A 16,756-nucleotide genomic window follows, 5' to 3' on the forward strand; every position below is an offset into this window, starting at 1 on the left:
GATGGAACGAAGGGATCATTTTCTAACGGCTTTAATTTTCCAATAATCTAAGTGAATAATGATTCAGCTTTAACTAAAGTGTTTTTTTATTTTATTTTACATTAGTTATAGGCGAGTTACTAAAATAAAATAAAAAATTCTGAACTTCTATTTTCCACATTATTTCAATCGTTGATTGAAAATTGGCCTATAAAAAGATTAGTTCACAAATCTAAATGTAGCAATTATTGATAAAGACATAAAGTGGATGACAAACTATGTTCATAATCACGGGTGTATTATTATTTCACCTAACTGCACAGTAAAATTTATAGTATAAATATAGGATCGAATGTAATGAGTTTTTGCACCATTCACTTCAATAAGATTTATTACTCTCTCCTTTCTCTTTAATATCAGTAGTCCATAACCAAGAGTCAGATCACTAAAGGTAGTTATAAACTTTTAAATTATAACACGTTATCAGCACGATTATCTCAACATTTATACTAAATATGGTTGGCACTGCCACCTAACTAATATATGGTCGGTTATACCACCTAAATGATATATGGTCGACACTGTCGCCTAATTTACATTTATGTTATCTAACATTTATTTATGTATACTAACATTTACAGTTATGTTCACTAACATTTATATTTATGTTATATATGGTCGGTTATACCGCCTGAATTATATTTCTGTAATCTAACTCTTATTAACTTCACTAACATTTATATTTATGTTATCTAACATTTATGATTACTTATGCAATTAATCATTATTTATTTCATGCATACTAATGTTTATTTTTATTTGAGCCTTCGGGGTCACACACATATACACCGAGACGTCAAATAAAATATATATATGATGTATATATATTACTCAAGTAACAAAATAGTAAATCGAAATTAATTCATTTACTATTTATATGAATAGTAAATGAAACGAAATTAATTAATTTACTATTCACATGAAAGTGACATGATAGAAATTATTAATTATAAGTTACATAACATACCCCTAAAGTATTTGAAAAATACGACTTTTTAAATACATAAGATTTTCAAAATCAACAAGTTGATAAATTGATCTCATATATATACTCCGTATCTTTTTGAAAGATTTTGTCTTTTGTTTTTTTTTTTCTTTACGTATGATATAAAAAAAAAATCTTGTCCTTTATATTACTCATACGCGTTTTGATATAGTGACTTTATTCGTTAACGTCAACTAACGACGTTACAACAGTCATATATACATAACGATTGTTAACGTCAACTGACGACGTTACAACAACTATATTTTTCAAATATAAATTAAACATCCCCGTTTTCACATTTTCACAAATCAATCTTCATTTTCTCAAATTACTACTCTCAAATTTTTTTTTAAAAAAGATGATTAACTCAAGGATGATTTTTCCTACTGTATTGGTCATAATAGCTATCATCCTTGTTGCTTGTACACCACTAGATGAACCTATATTTTATCCTTCCCTTATGGTTTTATTATTTGTAATCATACCATTATTCCTTTGTTTGCTACTTATGAATCTAAACTAATTCTAATTTCATGTTGTTATTTGTCTATGAAAAAAAATGATTATGATTATGATTTATGTTGTTCATCTTTCTGAAAATAGAAAATGTCAAACTTATCAAAGCTTGAGTTTGATGCCTTAGACGTATCGGGAACAAACTACACATCATGGGTTATGGACGTAGAAATAAATCTTGAATCATTGGGTATTCTAGAAACTTTAAAAGAAAACAATACTTGTTCCGATCAAGATAAATTAAAATCAATTGCTTTTATTCGCAAACATATTGATACCATCTTAAAACATATGTTTCTCACTATCAAAGATCCACATGTTTTATGGGAAAGTATCAAGAGTAGATTCGATAATCAAAAGGAAATATTACTCCCAGCTGCGAGGGAAGAATGGAGAAATCTAAGGTTCCAAGATTTCAAAAAGGTAAGTGAATACAGCTCGGTCATGTTCAAGATCCATTCAAACCTTCAATTATGTGGTCAAGAAATAAGTGATGCTGATATGATGGAGAAAACTTTCTCCACAATGCATTCTGCAAGCATAACTGTGCAAGAAAATTTAAGATTGCAGAATTATAAAACTTTTTCCAAACTTCAAACTTATCTCTTAGTTGCAGAAGTTAATAAAGAATTACTGATGAAAAATCAAGAATCTCGTCCTACCGGTGCGCTAGCATTTCCTGAAGCTAATGCTATTAACAATAATAATAATAAAAGAAGAAATGCACATGGACGAGGGCGTGGACAAGGTCGTAGCCATATTGGCCAAAACCATCATCATGGAAATTACCATAACAATAATAAAAATCATAACTATGTTCGAAATCACCCTTATGGTAATGGTCGTGGTGGTGGTCGTGGTCGTGGTGGTCGTGGTCGTGGACAAAGAAATAATAATCCACAAAATTATAAAATTCAAACACCATACAATCCCACAAATCACAATGTTGAAGAAGGCTCTTCAAAGAATGTTGAAGATTCTTGTTACCGATGTGGTAAAATTGACCACTGGTCTAAAAACTGCCTAACAAATCAACATTCTGTTAATCGGTATCAAGAATCCCTAAAGGGAAAAGGAAAAGAAGCAAATCTTGTGGATGACCTTGATACAAAAATCACTGAGCCAGCTTGTGACTACTTTAATGAATAAATTTCTAATATCTATATATATAGATATCCTATTATATGTTCTCGTTAAATAAATGGTTGTAGATTTTCAATCTACACCATATCTAGTTTACTACATATTTCCTTATTATGTGCTATTGTTTGTAACATGTTTTGAATGTAATATATTGATGAATTATGTACTCATATTTTTTTTTGAAGTTCACGATGTATACTGCTGGAGTAAGAAATCAGTCAAATGGTGGAGATATTTGTATTGCAGACAGTGGTGCTACTCACACCATACTCAAATCTAAAAAATATTTCACAGACTTGAAAGCAACGGAAGGAACTATACATACTATATCAGGTCCTGTGGACTTAATGAAAGGAATGGGAAAGGCAAAATTCATGTTACCAAATGGTACGAATTTTATGATAAATAATGCCTTATTTTCTCCCATGTCAAAGAGAAATTTGTTAAGTTTCTCTGACATATACTAAAATGAATATGATTATCAGTCAGTGACAACAGAAAATGAAAAATATTTAAGTATCACTGATAAGAATCGTATAATTGAAAAACTACCAAGACTTCATTCTGGTTTACATTATACACATATAAATGTACCTGAAGTAAATGTGGTAGTTAAAGAAAAATCATGTGATCCTGTAATGATCAGTTTGTGGCATGAGAGATTAGGCCACCCAGGATCAACAATGATGAAAAGAATAATACAAAATACACATGGACATTCATTGGCGGATCAAAGGATCCCTCATGATGCACTTATCCCATGTACATCATGCTCACTTGGAAAGTCGATAATAAGACCATCACCTCTTAAGGTTGAAAAAGAATCACCAATGTTTCTTGAAAGAATTCAAGGTGATATATGTGGACCAATTCATCCACCATGTGGACCATTTAGATATTTTATGGTTCTAATAGAAGCATCTAGTAGATGGTCTCATGTTTGTCTATTATCAAGTCGAAATATGGCATTTGCAAAATTTCTTGCTCAAATTATTAAATTGAGAGCACATTTCCCTGATTATACTATTAAAAGGGTGAGACTAGATAATGCCGGTGAGTTTACATCTCAAGCATTTAATAATTTTTGCATGTCTATTGGGATTATTGTTGAACATCCCGTTGCCCATGTGCATACACAAAATAGTTTAGCTGAATCATTAATTAAACGATTGCAGCTAATAGCTAGACCATTGATAATGCGAACAAAACTCCCAATATCTGTATGGGGCCATGCAATTTTGCATGCTGCATCATTGATTCGCATTAGACCAAGCGCAAGTCATACATATTCTCCCTTGCAACTTGCTTTTGACCATCAGCCAAATATTTCTCACCTTAGAACATTTGGTTGTGCGGTTTATGTCCCTATCGCACCACCACAACGTACTAAAATGGGTCCTCAAAGAAGGATGAGAATATATGTTGGATATGAAACATCTTCAATAATAAGATATATTGAACTCATGACGGGTGATGTTTTTACAGCACGTTTTGCTGATTGTCACTTTAATGAAACATTATTCCCTAGATTAGGGGGAGAAATAAAAAATAAAGAAAATGATGTTTCATGGTGTGAACCTCAATTAATGTATCTTGATCCTCGCACAAAAGAATGCGAGACCGAAGTTCAAAAAATAATGCATATGCAAGAACTTGCGAATAAATTGCCCGATGCATTTACAGATACAAAAAGGGTGACTAAATCATATATACCAGCAGCAAATGCTCCAGCTCGAATTGAAATTCCAAAAACTGGCAATAATATCATTCTTGAGTCTTTGCCACGCCAGAAACGTGGGAGACCAATTGGTTCCAAAGACAAAAATCCTCGAAAAAGAAAATCAGCTGATAATGAGGTAAAAGAAAGTGTTCAAGAAGAACTACAAATCAATACTCCTTCTGCAGAGGAGATTGATGATGTCAATACGGAATTTTCAATCAATTATGCACATTCAAAAATATTATGGAACCGAAATGAAATGAAAAATCTTGATGAGATATTTTCATATAATGTTGCATATGACATCATGAATGATGATGATGATCCAGAACCAAAATCTGTCATGGAAGGTCAAAATAGACATGATTGGGATCATTGGAAAGGAGCAATACGAGCTGAATTTGAATCGCTCAATAAAAGAAAAGTTTTCGGATCTATCATTCTCACACCTAAAGATGTGAAACCTGTGGGATATAGATGGGTTTTTGTGCGAAAAAGAAATGAGAAAAATGAAGTTACAAGGTATAAAGCTAGACTTGTAGCTCAAGGTTTTTCTCAAAGACCAGGAATTGATTATGAGGAAACTTATTCTCCTGTTATGGATGCAATTACTTTTAGATACTTAATCAGCCTGGCAGTTTCTAAAAATTTAGAAATGCATCTCATGGATGTTGTGACTGCTTATCTTTATGGATCACTTGATAGTGATATATATATGAAGATACCTGAAGGATTTAAGGTATCAGAAGCAACCAATGCAAAACCCAAAGAAATGTACTCAATCAAGTTACAAAGGTCTTTATATGGGTTGAAACAATTGGGTCGCATGTGGTATAAACGATTAAGTGATTACTTGATAAGCAAAGGGTATACTAATAATCTTATTTGCCCATGTGTTTTCATTAAGAAAACAACATCCGGATATGTGATCATAGCTGTTTATGTTGATGATCTTAATATCATAGGTACAAATAAAGAGATCCATGAAGCCATTCAACTTCTAAAGAAAGAATTTGAAATGAAAGATCTCGGAAAAACCAAGTATTGCCTTGGTTTACAAATTGAACATATGCCTAATGGTTTACTTGTACATCAAACAACATATACTGAAAAGATTTTAAAACGTTTTAATATGGACAAGGCAAAACCATTAAGTACTCCTATGGTTGTTAGATCACTTAATGTTGACACTGATCCATTTCGTCCCTGTGAAGATCATGAAGATATCCTGGGACCAGAAGTACCATATCTTAGTGCAATTGGAGCTCTTATGTATCTTACAAATTGTACAAGACCTGACATTTCTTTTGCAGTTAATTTGCTGGCAAGATTCAGCTCAGCTCCTACCAAAAGACACTGGAATGGGATCAAACACATATTTCGATACCTTCGAGGAACTACTGATTTAGGATTATTTTATTCTAACAATTCAAAACAAAATTTAGTTGGTTATGCAGATGCAGGTTATTTATCTGATCCACATAAAGCCAAATCTCAAACTGGATATGTATTCCTAAATGGCGGTACCGTAATATCATGGCGTTCTCAAAAACAAACACTTGTTGCAACATCATCAAATCATGCCGAAGTGATTGCATTACATGAAGCTACTCGGGAATGTTTTTGGTTGAGATCAATGACACAACTCATTACTGATTCTTGTGGACTAGAACGCGATAAAAGCCCAACAACTATCTATGAAGATAATGCAGCTTGCATAGCACAGATGAAAGAAGGGTATATCAAAAGTGACCGAACGAAACACATACCTCCTAGATTCTTCTCTTACACTCAAGATCTCATCAAAGACAACCAGATTGAAATGAGACATGTTCAAACTAGCAAAAACTCTGCTGATCTTTTCACCAAAGCACTTCCAACTGCTATTTTCAGAACGCATGTTCACAATATTGGCATGAGGCATGTTCAAAACATGTGACGACTCAATGATGTCTACTTGAGGGGGAGTCAACTCTATGCTGCACTCTTTTTCTCTTGGCTAAAGTTTTATTCCACTGGGTTTTTCTTTAGCAAGGTTTTTAACGAGGCAGTACTAAGTTGCTCTTTAATAATTTGTCATCCAAGGAGGAGTGTTATGATAAAGACATAAAGTGGATGACAAACTATGTTCATGATCACGGGTGTATTATTATTTCACCTAACTGCACAGTAAAATTTATAGTATAAATATAGGATCGAATGTAATGAGTTTTTGCACCATTCACTTCAATAAGATTTATTACTCTCTCATTTCTCTTTAATATCAGTAGTCCATAACCAAGAGTCAGATCACTAAAGGTAGTTATAAACTTTTAAATTATAACACTTTTAATATTTTTCTAAACATAACCTTAATGGTTATATTTAATTAGACACAACCACTTCCGATAACTTATTTTATTTTACTTTATTTATTAGTATTATTTTTTTTCTTCTGGAAAGGCAATAACTACTTTACTAACTTAAATATGCTACTCCGTACAATCCATGCTTAAATTATTTATAACACTTAACGCTTTCATTAGGTTACTTCTATTTCAATTTTTAATTGTAAGACATGAGCATGCATCGACACTACGTTTTTTTAATGGCAGTTAGAGACTTAGAGTCATTGACGGGTCCGAACGTGATGCCGGAACTCAATCACTCGATCATTTTTCTGGACTAATCAATACAGTCCCCTCATGAGTATAACCTCATGACGAATTCATACGGGCATCGTGTATGGTGAACAGTGGTGAATCTAGGATTGATAGTCACTGATGCCACCACTTAAACCCCCAAAAAAAATCTACTAGATGTCATATTTCAATGGTGTCACCAAAAAATATGTACACTATCTAGTGATGTCACTAGTTAAAATCCAAAGCAAAATCCACTACATCGCGTATTTCTGTGGTGTCACCACTGGTCCTACAGTAGATCCGCCCCTGATGGTGAAATCTCATAGGGTGAGGCTCAAATGCATAGACGACCGAAACCTCTTAAGCTCGTGAAATGGGTGGATAACCAGAAAGGAAAATAATCGAACCCCTGACATCACTTATGAAAAGTCAGGTCATCACCAATGCGCCGAATTTGTGGTTCATCTACACTATGAAAGAAACTGAAAAGGATACTCCCAAAACGGTTGAACATTCTAGATTCTTTCGGTTTTTGACTGATTAGTTTGTTCGACGCTATTTTATATTTGTTCGTCTTGTTTTCATTTAGCGCAATTCTTGTTGTTGGTCTCTTGATTTGCTTGTTTAGTGTTGGTGATTTTGGTTGGATTCGGTTGCAGTTATCGTCAATTTGTGATAGTTATGTGTTTCGAGCATATATGAGTTATTTTGTCTATAATTGTTAGGATTTTTATTATTCGGTGAAGATTTTTTTATTAATAGCATTCGTTATTTTAGTCAAAAAAGGAAGAAAAAAAAAAAGAAAATCTCAACTATGTTTTTGTTCAAATTATAAAATGTAAGAACTTGTACTCAGTTAAAATTGATCTTTGCACAACAATGTCTTTTAAACAATGCACATAATACCAACCATATTTGCACAATAGGAAAATGTACTTAAATAAAGGTAAAAAGGTAGAAGGTTTCTATGCTGTCCAGCATGATTACTCTCTAGCTGTTTTCAACTCTTCCATGACCACCACTAAATATTCGTCTAAGACGGGATTCGAATCTAAAATCTCTTACAAGGAACACGAAACCTCAACCACTGGCTATCTAGTGATGGTTTACATAAATAAAACTATTCAAAAACCATATTAATCGATCAACAAAAAAATAGTATTTGTAAATTCATAATTCAGAAAGCTACCAAAAGGACTCAATTTAGACAAATTGAAACTCGGGTTGCAGTTTTGCCAATGTAAGAAACATAATCAACTTTGTACCAACGACTATCACGCTCAAAACTCTGAAGTATTTACATTAAGGTGTGTTTGATAAAACTGAATAATTTAGCGCTGAATGGTTCAAAGCCTCTGAATAAAGTTTATTCTGAATGAAAATAAGCTGTTTGATAATAATTTCAAATGAACGATATAAACTGAGTAAATTTACCTTATTAACGTGTTACGTGAATTGAAAATACAATATACTTGTTGGTTAAACGTTCTAGATATGATTTGAAAAGAATATTACATAAAAATTAGGCTCTTAATGTTTAAGAGAGTGTTACAAATCTGAATGGTTCAGAACTGAATTCTGAACCATTCAGCACCATATGTCATTCAGAGGTCAGAAACAAACATGCTGAATGGTTCAGCATTCAGCACTGAATCATTCCATTTAGAGACAAACAAACGCACCCTAAGTCGGTAGTTAACTAATTATGGAGTATGACAAATATGCGGATCGAGTAATATACTCGAAAATATTCATCTCATAATAATCTTTTTTTTTTCCATTCAACTCGGAACGACTCGGTCTGAGTCTATTTACAACTCGTTCTTCCCAATCCTCCCAAGCAAAAAAAGAAACACACTCAAACATTTTACACAGATTAAAAAAACCCTCTAAACTACTTCTAGTAATAAAAGTTTAGAATAGTAGTTAATGTAACCGAGTTGACTCGGTAACGTTTAATGCACGGATCCATGAAGTAAGGGCTTAGATTCCGGAGCATAACCCACGTGACAAGATCTTTGGAACTCATCGAACCGGTCGGATTTGTTAACCGTATTATATTCCGGTTTAGCAACGAACCGGAGTATTTCTTCAAACTTGGACTCTTCGCATGGAATAGTTAATGGACCTATGTTGCAAAATCCATATTCTTCTTCAGCTTCCATTAAAAGCTTCTGAAACACTGGGTGGTTAAGATACGTTGCTCTTACAATAAATCTACGACAACTGCTGCCAACACAGATCGCCACGTGTCCGGCTGGCACGTCTGTTGCTGTTAACATACGAGATGGTGATGATGACATGGCTCTTTTACGCCAACGACAGAGCATTTGTCGGACTCTGACAATGTGACGGATTTTGCTTGATTTACCGATCCCTGGTGACATATCGACGGCCGGCGGTACGGGTGGGAAGAGAGCGTGTGGTGTTTTGTTTTTGAGATAAATTTACAGTACTTTTGGAGTTGTTTTATAGGAGTGTTGGCCTTATGGAGTTTGTGAAGGACGAAATTACCACTGAAGATTGTGCTAATTGCGAAGATTATGTTGTTTGCCATGTGATTCCAGACTATGGGTGCTTGTGTTACTTTTTCAAAATTAATGATTTCATTTAAACGCTTGGTGGGCATTTAATTAATCATTTTATATGCACAATGGCGTTATTATGCCAACTATATAGTATTATTTATAAATATAAATATAAATATAAATATAAATTATAAATAATAATAACAATAATAATAATAATAATATAATAATAATAATAATAATAATAATAATAATAATCTAATCTATCTAACCTTTGATCGGTTTCAAGGTTTCCTCTCGGGCAGCGATGGGGGCGGGGTTATTATCGCTGCATCGGCATAGTCGAAACGGGAGATGATCGCAACGGGTGGTTTAGTCCCCCTCGGGTGATCCCAATCGTTGTCCAAAAAAAAAAAAAAAACTAATACGGAGTATATAAAAAGAAAGTAATAATTAAGTAAGTGTATTCTATTACAACCGTTGGATGATTATCTGAATCATAACATTACCATAAATTTTGGATAATAATATCGTATTTGTCTCTTTGATTTTATTATCATTAATAATTTGAATTAACATTAACATTAACATTAACATTATATACTAATAACAACCTAGATTCCTGTCGTTTTACTTATAACAGCCTGCCATTTAATACATTTTATATCTTTTACGTAATGGAGTGTCGCAGGTATAGCTGCTTGGCGTGGGTGGTTTACACGGGTTTTCAGGTTGCCAGGTACCATGGTTCGATCCTGCTTTCTTTCTTTTTTTTTCCCTCTTTGACAGCCACGTGTTTTAGATCAGTACTTGGCACTTCCTTTTTTGCTCACGTGGTTTCCACTTTTTCTGCTTTATGTTTCTCTCTTTTATTTTTTTCCCTTTTATTATTTTCTGTTGATCCCACCGCTTCATCTCTTCTTTCTCTTTTTTCATCTTTACTTCTTCTTAGTTTTTCATACGTCTACGATCTCCGTTTATAATGCCTTATCTCCATCTTCTTCAGTGTCACATATATTTCGCGTTTACAGGTATACTTCTTTTTCTTTATTGCTTTTTAATATCTTTTCAGAATTTGTTATTTGATTTGTTTGAAATTTCGGATGTTATTGATTTACTTTCTGTGATGTGCGCTGTTAACCAACCGTAATTTGTTGTTTAATCGCATATTATTAGAGTATTGAATGTTGCTAAGTTAGGTTATTGTGTTATCTGTTGTTGTGATTTTAATTTGGTAATTCTGTTTACTGCCATTGGTAACATGTTTTTCATATTGCTATTTATGTATATGTCGTTCGTTTTTTTATGCTGCATTGTTGTATTTGGGTCTGGGTATGAAAGAGGGTTTAAAATGCCACCAAAAAAAAATTGTCTGTGGAGCACGCTGGCCCATCTGCTGTTGGTGGTTTTAGTGGTGATACACATCCTAAGTCAGTTAAAAAAAGAAAACAATCAACTCACCAATATGCAGCTGAATGTGTTGGATCTTCCGATCCTTTCGTCTTTGGTTCCTTTGATGGTCATGGCGTATCATCTGCTGGAATGACTTCTAATATAGGTATAAATTGTTTTTTGTTTAGTTTTTTTATAAGTTCGGATTCGTATGTGTATATATATTTTTTGTATTGCTAAACGTTGTTGTCATTGTTGTGTTTTCTATTTCAGATCAGAATCCATTTGTTTCATCTCTTCAGTCTGTTCAATCGTATCATCAACATTCCAGTGTTTCACAAGGTTAGCTTTCATTGTTAATTCATCAGGGGTTCTAAAAACTATGTGTCGAAATTTACAATATTCATTTTGCAGGTGTTACTAATGATTATGAAGACATTGGTGATTGTAATTGTGTTTGTTCTTATTGTGGTGCTATGTTTTGGTATGAAGAACGGTTAAGGGTGTCACCATCTTCTTTGAATTATAATCGTTGTTGCGAAGGTGGTCGTGTTTCTTTACCTCGGGAAGAGGTTCCTCCACAAATGATTATAGACTTATTAGGCGATAAGCAATTTATGGATAATATAAAGGCATATAATCAAATGTTTAGTATGGCTTCTTATGGTGCGCATATAGATGATCATGTTAATAATGGTATGGGGCCATATGTATTTAAGATTTTTGGGCAAGTGTACCATTGGATAGGATCTTTATGTCCTGAAGAAGGTAATCCTCCTAGGTTTCTTCAACTGTATATATATGATACGGGTGATGAAGCAAGTAATAGAATGAGGTTTTTTGGTGGTGACAATACTGGTAGTCTCAGTTATGATGTAGTTGTTAATCTAATTGATCTTTTGAACTCAAAAATGAGTTAGTAAAACTCTTTAGAACGGCAAGGGATAAGATTAACGAGTCCGATGTGCCAGATTTGAGGATTAGGTTGTTTAGCGTGATAGGTTCAAGACAATACGAATATCCAACTTATGATGCATTAGGAGCTATTGTTTATGGCTTTGATGATGGCACTCGGACCGATTATGATCTTATTGTCGAGTGTAAAGGAGGTACACCTCAGTGTGTTAATAAATTACATATGTCATACATGTCCCTTCAGTTTCCTCTGTTGTTTGTTTTTGGTCAGCCGGGCTACCATCCAGGACTGACATTGAGAAGTATTAGTGGTAGAACAAGTAGGCATAAGAAAAAGTTAACTATGAATACGTTTTACATTTACCAACTACATGACAGGTTCAATCAGTTTGGTCTTCTTTCGAGATGCGGACGGCTATTTCAACAGTACATCGTTACTGTATATTGCAGTATAGAGTCAGATAGGTTGGATTATGTAAGACGTAATCAACGAGATATACGTAATGAGTACTTATCCTGATTATATGATGCTTTAGCTAGAGGTGATCATTATGGGTCTGAAGTTGGATCAAGAACTATTTTTCCAGCATCATTTACAGGAGGCCCTAGGTATATGTATAGTCATTACTTAGATGCGTTAGCCATTTGTCGTGTTTACGAAAATCCTAGATTCTTTATCACCTTTACCTGTAATTCCAAATGGCCAGAGATTAAAAGATATCTCCATAAATATTCTCACCTATCTGCTAATGATCGTGCCGACATAATTTCGAGAGTTTTTCATATGAAAGTCAGGATATATGTCTCTGTTTTAAAGGAAGAAGAGTTACTCGGTTCATGGAAAGCAAGTATACTATTATTTTCTTTCCTTTTAATTATTTGGTACGACTTTATACGCATTCACTTATTCTAACTTACTCTTCCATTTCGAACAATAGCTCAAAGTATATGATTAAATGAGTAATTTAGTTGTATTATCATGATTTGGAATAGATAATAAATAGAGTTTATTTGTTAACTGATTCATACTATAACAGATAAATCGGGACCAACTTTATTTTGCTGTTCAGTATGTTTTTAAAATAGAAGCACTGAACTAGGATGCTTTTTGTAATAGGAAATGCTTAATCAGATTAAGTATCATACCTGTCGTTAATAAATAAATAAATTGTTGTATGTCTGATGGTAGTTTTAATATTACTTATGTTAGCTTCAAGGCTGATACGATAATTTCAGATAAGGTATACGCAATCCAAAAATATAATTAATTGAATTTGATATATTGCAATTTAAAATCTATTACTATGCATAATAAATCTGTAATAATACAAAATTATTATATTTACTGTAATATCTACTATTTAATACAAATTTAGTATACTAATTGTAATGGCTAATGTTCTATATCTGATGCAGTGTTATACACTATAGAGTTTCAAAAGAAGGGATTGCCACACTGTCACACGTTATTGTGGACTCATTCTCTTTCAAATTCCTTCAAACCGCATGATGTTGATTGGTACATATCTGCTGAGTTACCAGATCCAACAAGGGATCCGAAAGCTTTTAAGGTAGTATCGGAAATGATGATGCACGGACCATGTGGCTTGGTTAACAAAAGTGCACCTTGCATTCAGGACGTAGAAATCAGCCCATCAGGTGTGTTTAACAGGGACAATGTCTGTTTGAAGAGATTCCCAAAAGTTTATAATGAAGCAACATATTTCGACAAAGATGGATTTGTGCATTACCGGAGGCGTAACTCTGGAATTTCAGTTGATAAAGGTATAAACTAAGACAAAACATTAGGTTTTTCTCTTTTTATGAAATTAAATATATTTGCTCCCTGACTATATGATACTTATAAAATAGGTATGAAAATTTTATGCCTTAGATTATAAGTTGTAGTTATTTAACAAAGGATTTAACTCAAAAAGTCAATTGTTTAGGCATAAGTGAATAATAATTTCATTATATGGAGCACAAAATTAACTAAAAATATAAAACTTACCAAATAAGATAACTACTTTGTCAACTTTCTTTTTCTGTTTTTTTTTTTTTTTTAAGTCAGTTTTTAGTTGGTATTATGATACATTGTCATGATATTTATTTTACTAAGCAGAGTATTTTATAGAAAGCGATTGATAATGTTTTATTCGTCTATTTTTTTATGCAGGAATATGCAGTCAAGATAACGGATACGTTGTGCCATACAATCGTGCCCTGTGGCTCAAATTTCACGCCCATATCAACATTGAGTGGTGTGGATGGACGATGCTCATAAAATATTTGTTCAAATATATATCCAAAGGCTCTGACTGAATAGCAGCGCATATTCCAAGACAACTTAGTTCATCTTCATCTACTAATGCTAAACGTTCTGCTAATGTCGATGAGATACAAAACTTTGTCGACGCCCTGTTCATTTGTCCTCACGAAGCTGCTTGGAGAATCTACAACTTTCCGATACATTACAGAGAACATGCAGTTCAAGTTATCGCGGTTCATCTATAAGACATGCAGTTAGTTACATTTCGTTCTAATCAACGACTACAGTCAGTAGTACGAAATCCTGTAGGTGAGAAGACAACTCTTACTGAATGGCTTTTGTACAACCAGAATTCTTCTGACGGAAGGCACTTGACATATCTAGACTTTCCTTCCGAATATGTCTGGGTCGGGAACGAAAAAAGATGGAAACAAAGGTTTAACCTCAATAAACCATCAATCGGTTGATTATCATATATGCACCCTGTCTTTGGAGAGATATTCTATCTAAGAATGTTGTTATGCCATCAAAAAGGTAGTACGTCTTTCAAAGACCTAATGACGGTAAGAGATCGCACTTACTGTACTTATCGCGAAGCCTGTTTGGTAATGGGTCTTTTAGGTGACCACAGGGAGTGGTTAACAGCTATGGATGAGGCAGGTGCAGCAGTAACATCAAAAGAATTACGTACTCTTTTCTGTCATATACTTTTATACCGAGACGTTGCTGATCCGGCCAAACTTTGGAGAGAGACGTGGAAATTAATGTCGGATGATATTCCTCTCCGTGCAGTAGCATCTTTGCACATGTCGAGTATAATTATAAATTCAGAAGAATTACAAGGTTATATACTCTACGAGCTTCAAATTTTTCTAAACGAGCATTCAACAAATGTTTCAGACTTCGGTTTGCCATTGATCCCTCAACATTTACTAGATGATTTACAAAATAGGCTTATCATGGAAGAGAGGAACTATGATCGTGATGCATTAGCAATAGAAAGATCAATATTGCTGAGTAAGCTAAACCAAAAACAAAAAATGGTTTGTGATACAGTTATTAACACCAATGTGAACCGAAAACAAGAACTAATTTTCGTTTACGGTCACGGAGGTACGGGGAAAAATTTCCTTTGGAAAGCCCTTACGACATCGTTACGAGTTGAAGGGAAAATAGTTTTAGCTGTAGCTTCTTCCGGTATTGCATCATTACTGTTACCATCCAGTCAAACAGCGCATTCGCAGTTTAGAATACCACTTGATTTAACAGATGAGAGCGTTTGTAATATAAAAAAGAAGACTCAAATGGCAACACTCCTAACAAAAGTAGAGCTCATTATTTGGGATGAGGTACCCATGAACGATTGGAAATGTGTAGAAACCCTAGACCGAATGTTAAGAGACATCTTCGATGCTCCTGGCATTCCTTTTGGAGGTCTTAGTTTCATTTTAGGCGAAGATTTTCGACAAACGTTACCATTTAAAAAGTGATGCGGTAAACTAGAAATCCAAAACGCCTCGATCGTCTTTTCACCCTTATGGAAATATTTTCGGATAATAACACTAGAAGAAAATATGCGCCTATTACAACCAAATCTCTCAAATACAGAAAAAGAAAACATCAAAACGTTTGCAGAGTGGTTGTTACAGATTGGGGATGGAAACATAGGCGACCCAGATGACAGCGATCCTCAGAATACATCATGGGTCAAAATCCCAGATGAATACTGCATTACTGACAATAAGAATGGTTTATCAAACCTGATATCATTCATATATAATGACGAACTGTTACGCAACCTATGTGTGTTACAACTGCAGCAAAAAGCTATTGTATGTCCAAAAAATGAAACCGTTGATATTATTAATAAAACAATTATCCAAAAGATCAACAAAGAAGAGAGAACATATACTTGTTGCGATTCTGCTATACCTTACAATAATGACGGGGGCCAAACAGAATTGTTATATCCCGCAGAGTATCTCAACTCGCAAAATTTCCCCAGCCTCCCTCCGCACGTGCTCACACTCAAAGTCGGCGTTCCGATAATACTACTAAGAAATCTAAACATAGCTGGTGATGTTTGCAACGGAACATGGATGATAACAACACAATTGTTAACACGACATATCGAGGCTGAAATCATCACTGGAACCAAAGTCGGGCAGAAAGTGCACCTCCCAAGAATAAACTTAATTCATAAAGACAATGTCTTACCCTATATATTCAAAAGAGTCCAACATCCCGTCAATACGCCATGACGATTAACAAAAGCCAGGGACAATCATTGAACAAAATAGGAATCTACCTTCCAAAACCCTTTTTCAGTCATGGTCAATTATATGTTACTCTATCAAGAGCAACTACTCCCCACGACTTAAAAATCCTCATAAAGAAAGAGGAAAAAAGAGACCTCAACATCACCAAAAATATAGTGTACAAAGACTTTTTGAAAATCATTTTATATGAACAGGTACTATACATCTTTGCATATTTATATATACATTTAACTAATAATATTTGCTTTTTAACACCTGGTGCAGGATGGAACAACAATTTGAATTGGTTCCAATTTCCTCACTACGTCCAGGTGATCGACATAAAATGATCGAAGTTTTGGCT

The 16,756-nt window shown here is 33.9% G+C and overlaps 4 protein-coding genes across 4 annotated transcripts; 3 read left to right on the top strand and 1 right to left on the bottom strand.

Moving 5' to 3' along the window:
- Nucleotides 1-8,985: 8,985 nt before the first annotated feature.
- Nucleotides 8,986-9,522, bottom strand: LOC139842574 (auxin-induced protein 6B-like). Its single transcript, XM_071832696.1, has one exon. The coding sequence runs from the start codon at nt 9,415-9,417 to the stop codon at nt 8,986-8,988; it is 432 nt and encodes a 143-aa protein (XP_071688797.1). The 5' UTR covers nt 9,418-9,522.
- Nucleotides 9,523-10,235: 713 nt separating this feature from the next.
- Nucleotides 10,236-14,187, top strand: LOC139842575 (uncharacterized). Its single transcript, XM_071832697.1, has 10 exons — nt 10,236-10,297; nt 10,565-10,589; nt 10,631-10,704; nt 10,971-11,116; nt 11,224-11,292; nt 11,365-11,718; nt 11,871-12,314; nt 12,402-12,713; nt 13,282-13,650; nt 14,042-14,187. The coding sequence occupies exons 1-10, from the start codon at nt 10,236-10,238 to the stop codon at nt 14,185-14,187; spliced, it is 2,001 nt and encodes a 666-aa protein (XP_071688798.1).
- Nucleotides 14,188-14,691: 504 nt separating this feature from the next.
- LOC139842577 (uncharacterized) lies at nt 14,692-15,624 on the top strand. The gene has a single exon (XM_071832698.1). The coding sequence runs from the start codon at nt 14,692-14,694 to the stop codon at nt 15,622-15,624; it is 933 nt and encodes a 310-aa protein (XP_071688799.1).
- Nucleotides 15,625-15,708: 84 nt separating this feature from the next.
- LOC139842578 (uncharacterized) lies at nt 15,709-16,395 on the top strand. Its single transcript, XM_071832699.1, has one exon. The coding sequence runs from the start codon at nt 15,709-15,711 to the stop codon at nt 16,393-16,395; it is 687 nt and encodes a 228-aa protein (XP_071688800.1).
- The last annotated feature ends 361 nt before the right edge of the window (nt 16,396-16,756 follow it).

The sequence above is a fragment of the Rutidosis leptorrhynchoides genome, chromosome 4 (genome assembly GCF_046630445.1).
Source record: "Rutidosis leptorrhynchoides isolate AG116_Rl617_1_P2 chromosome 4, CSIRO_AGI_Rlap_v1, whole genome shotgun sequence".
NCBI lineage: Eukaryota > Viridiplantae > Streptophyta > Magnoliopsida > Asterales > Asteraceae > Rutidosis > Rutidosis leptorrhynchoides.

Excerpts from the sequence above, each read along its gene's own strand:
- LOC139842577 (XM_071832698.1), top strand. The coding sequence starts at position 14,692 with ATGACGGTAAGAGATCGCACTTACTGTACTTATCGCGAAGCCTGTTTG.
- LOC139842574 (XM_071832696.1), bottom strand. The coding sequence starts at position 9,417 with ATGTCACCAGGGATCGGTAAATCAAGCAAAATCCGTCACATTGTCAGA.
- LOC139842575 (XM_071832697.1), top strand. The coding sequence starts at position 10,236 with ATGGAGTGTCGCAGGTATAGCTGCTTGGCGTGGGTGGTTTACACGGGT. Across the intron at positions 10,590-10,630 it reads CATATATTTCGCGTTTACAG|AATTTGTTATTTGATTTGTT; the intron begins GTATACTTCTTT and ends ATATCTTTTCAG. Across the intron at positions 13,651-14,041 it reads TGGAATTTCAGTTGATAAAG|GAATATGCAGTCAAGATAAC; the intron begins GTATAAACTAAG and ends TTTTTTATGCAG.
- LOC139842578 (XM_071832699.1), top strand. The coding sequence starts at position 15,709 with ATGCGCCTATTACAACCAAATCTCTCAAATACAGAAAAAGAAAACATC.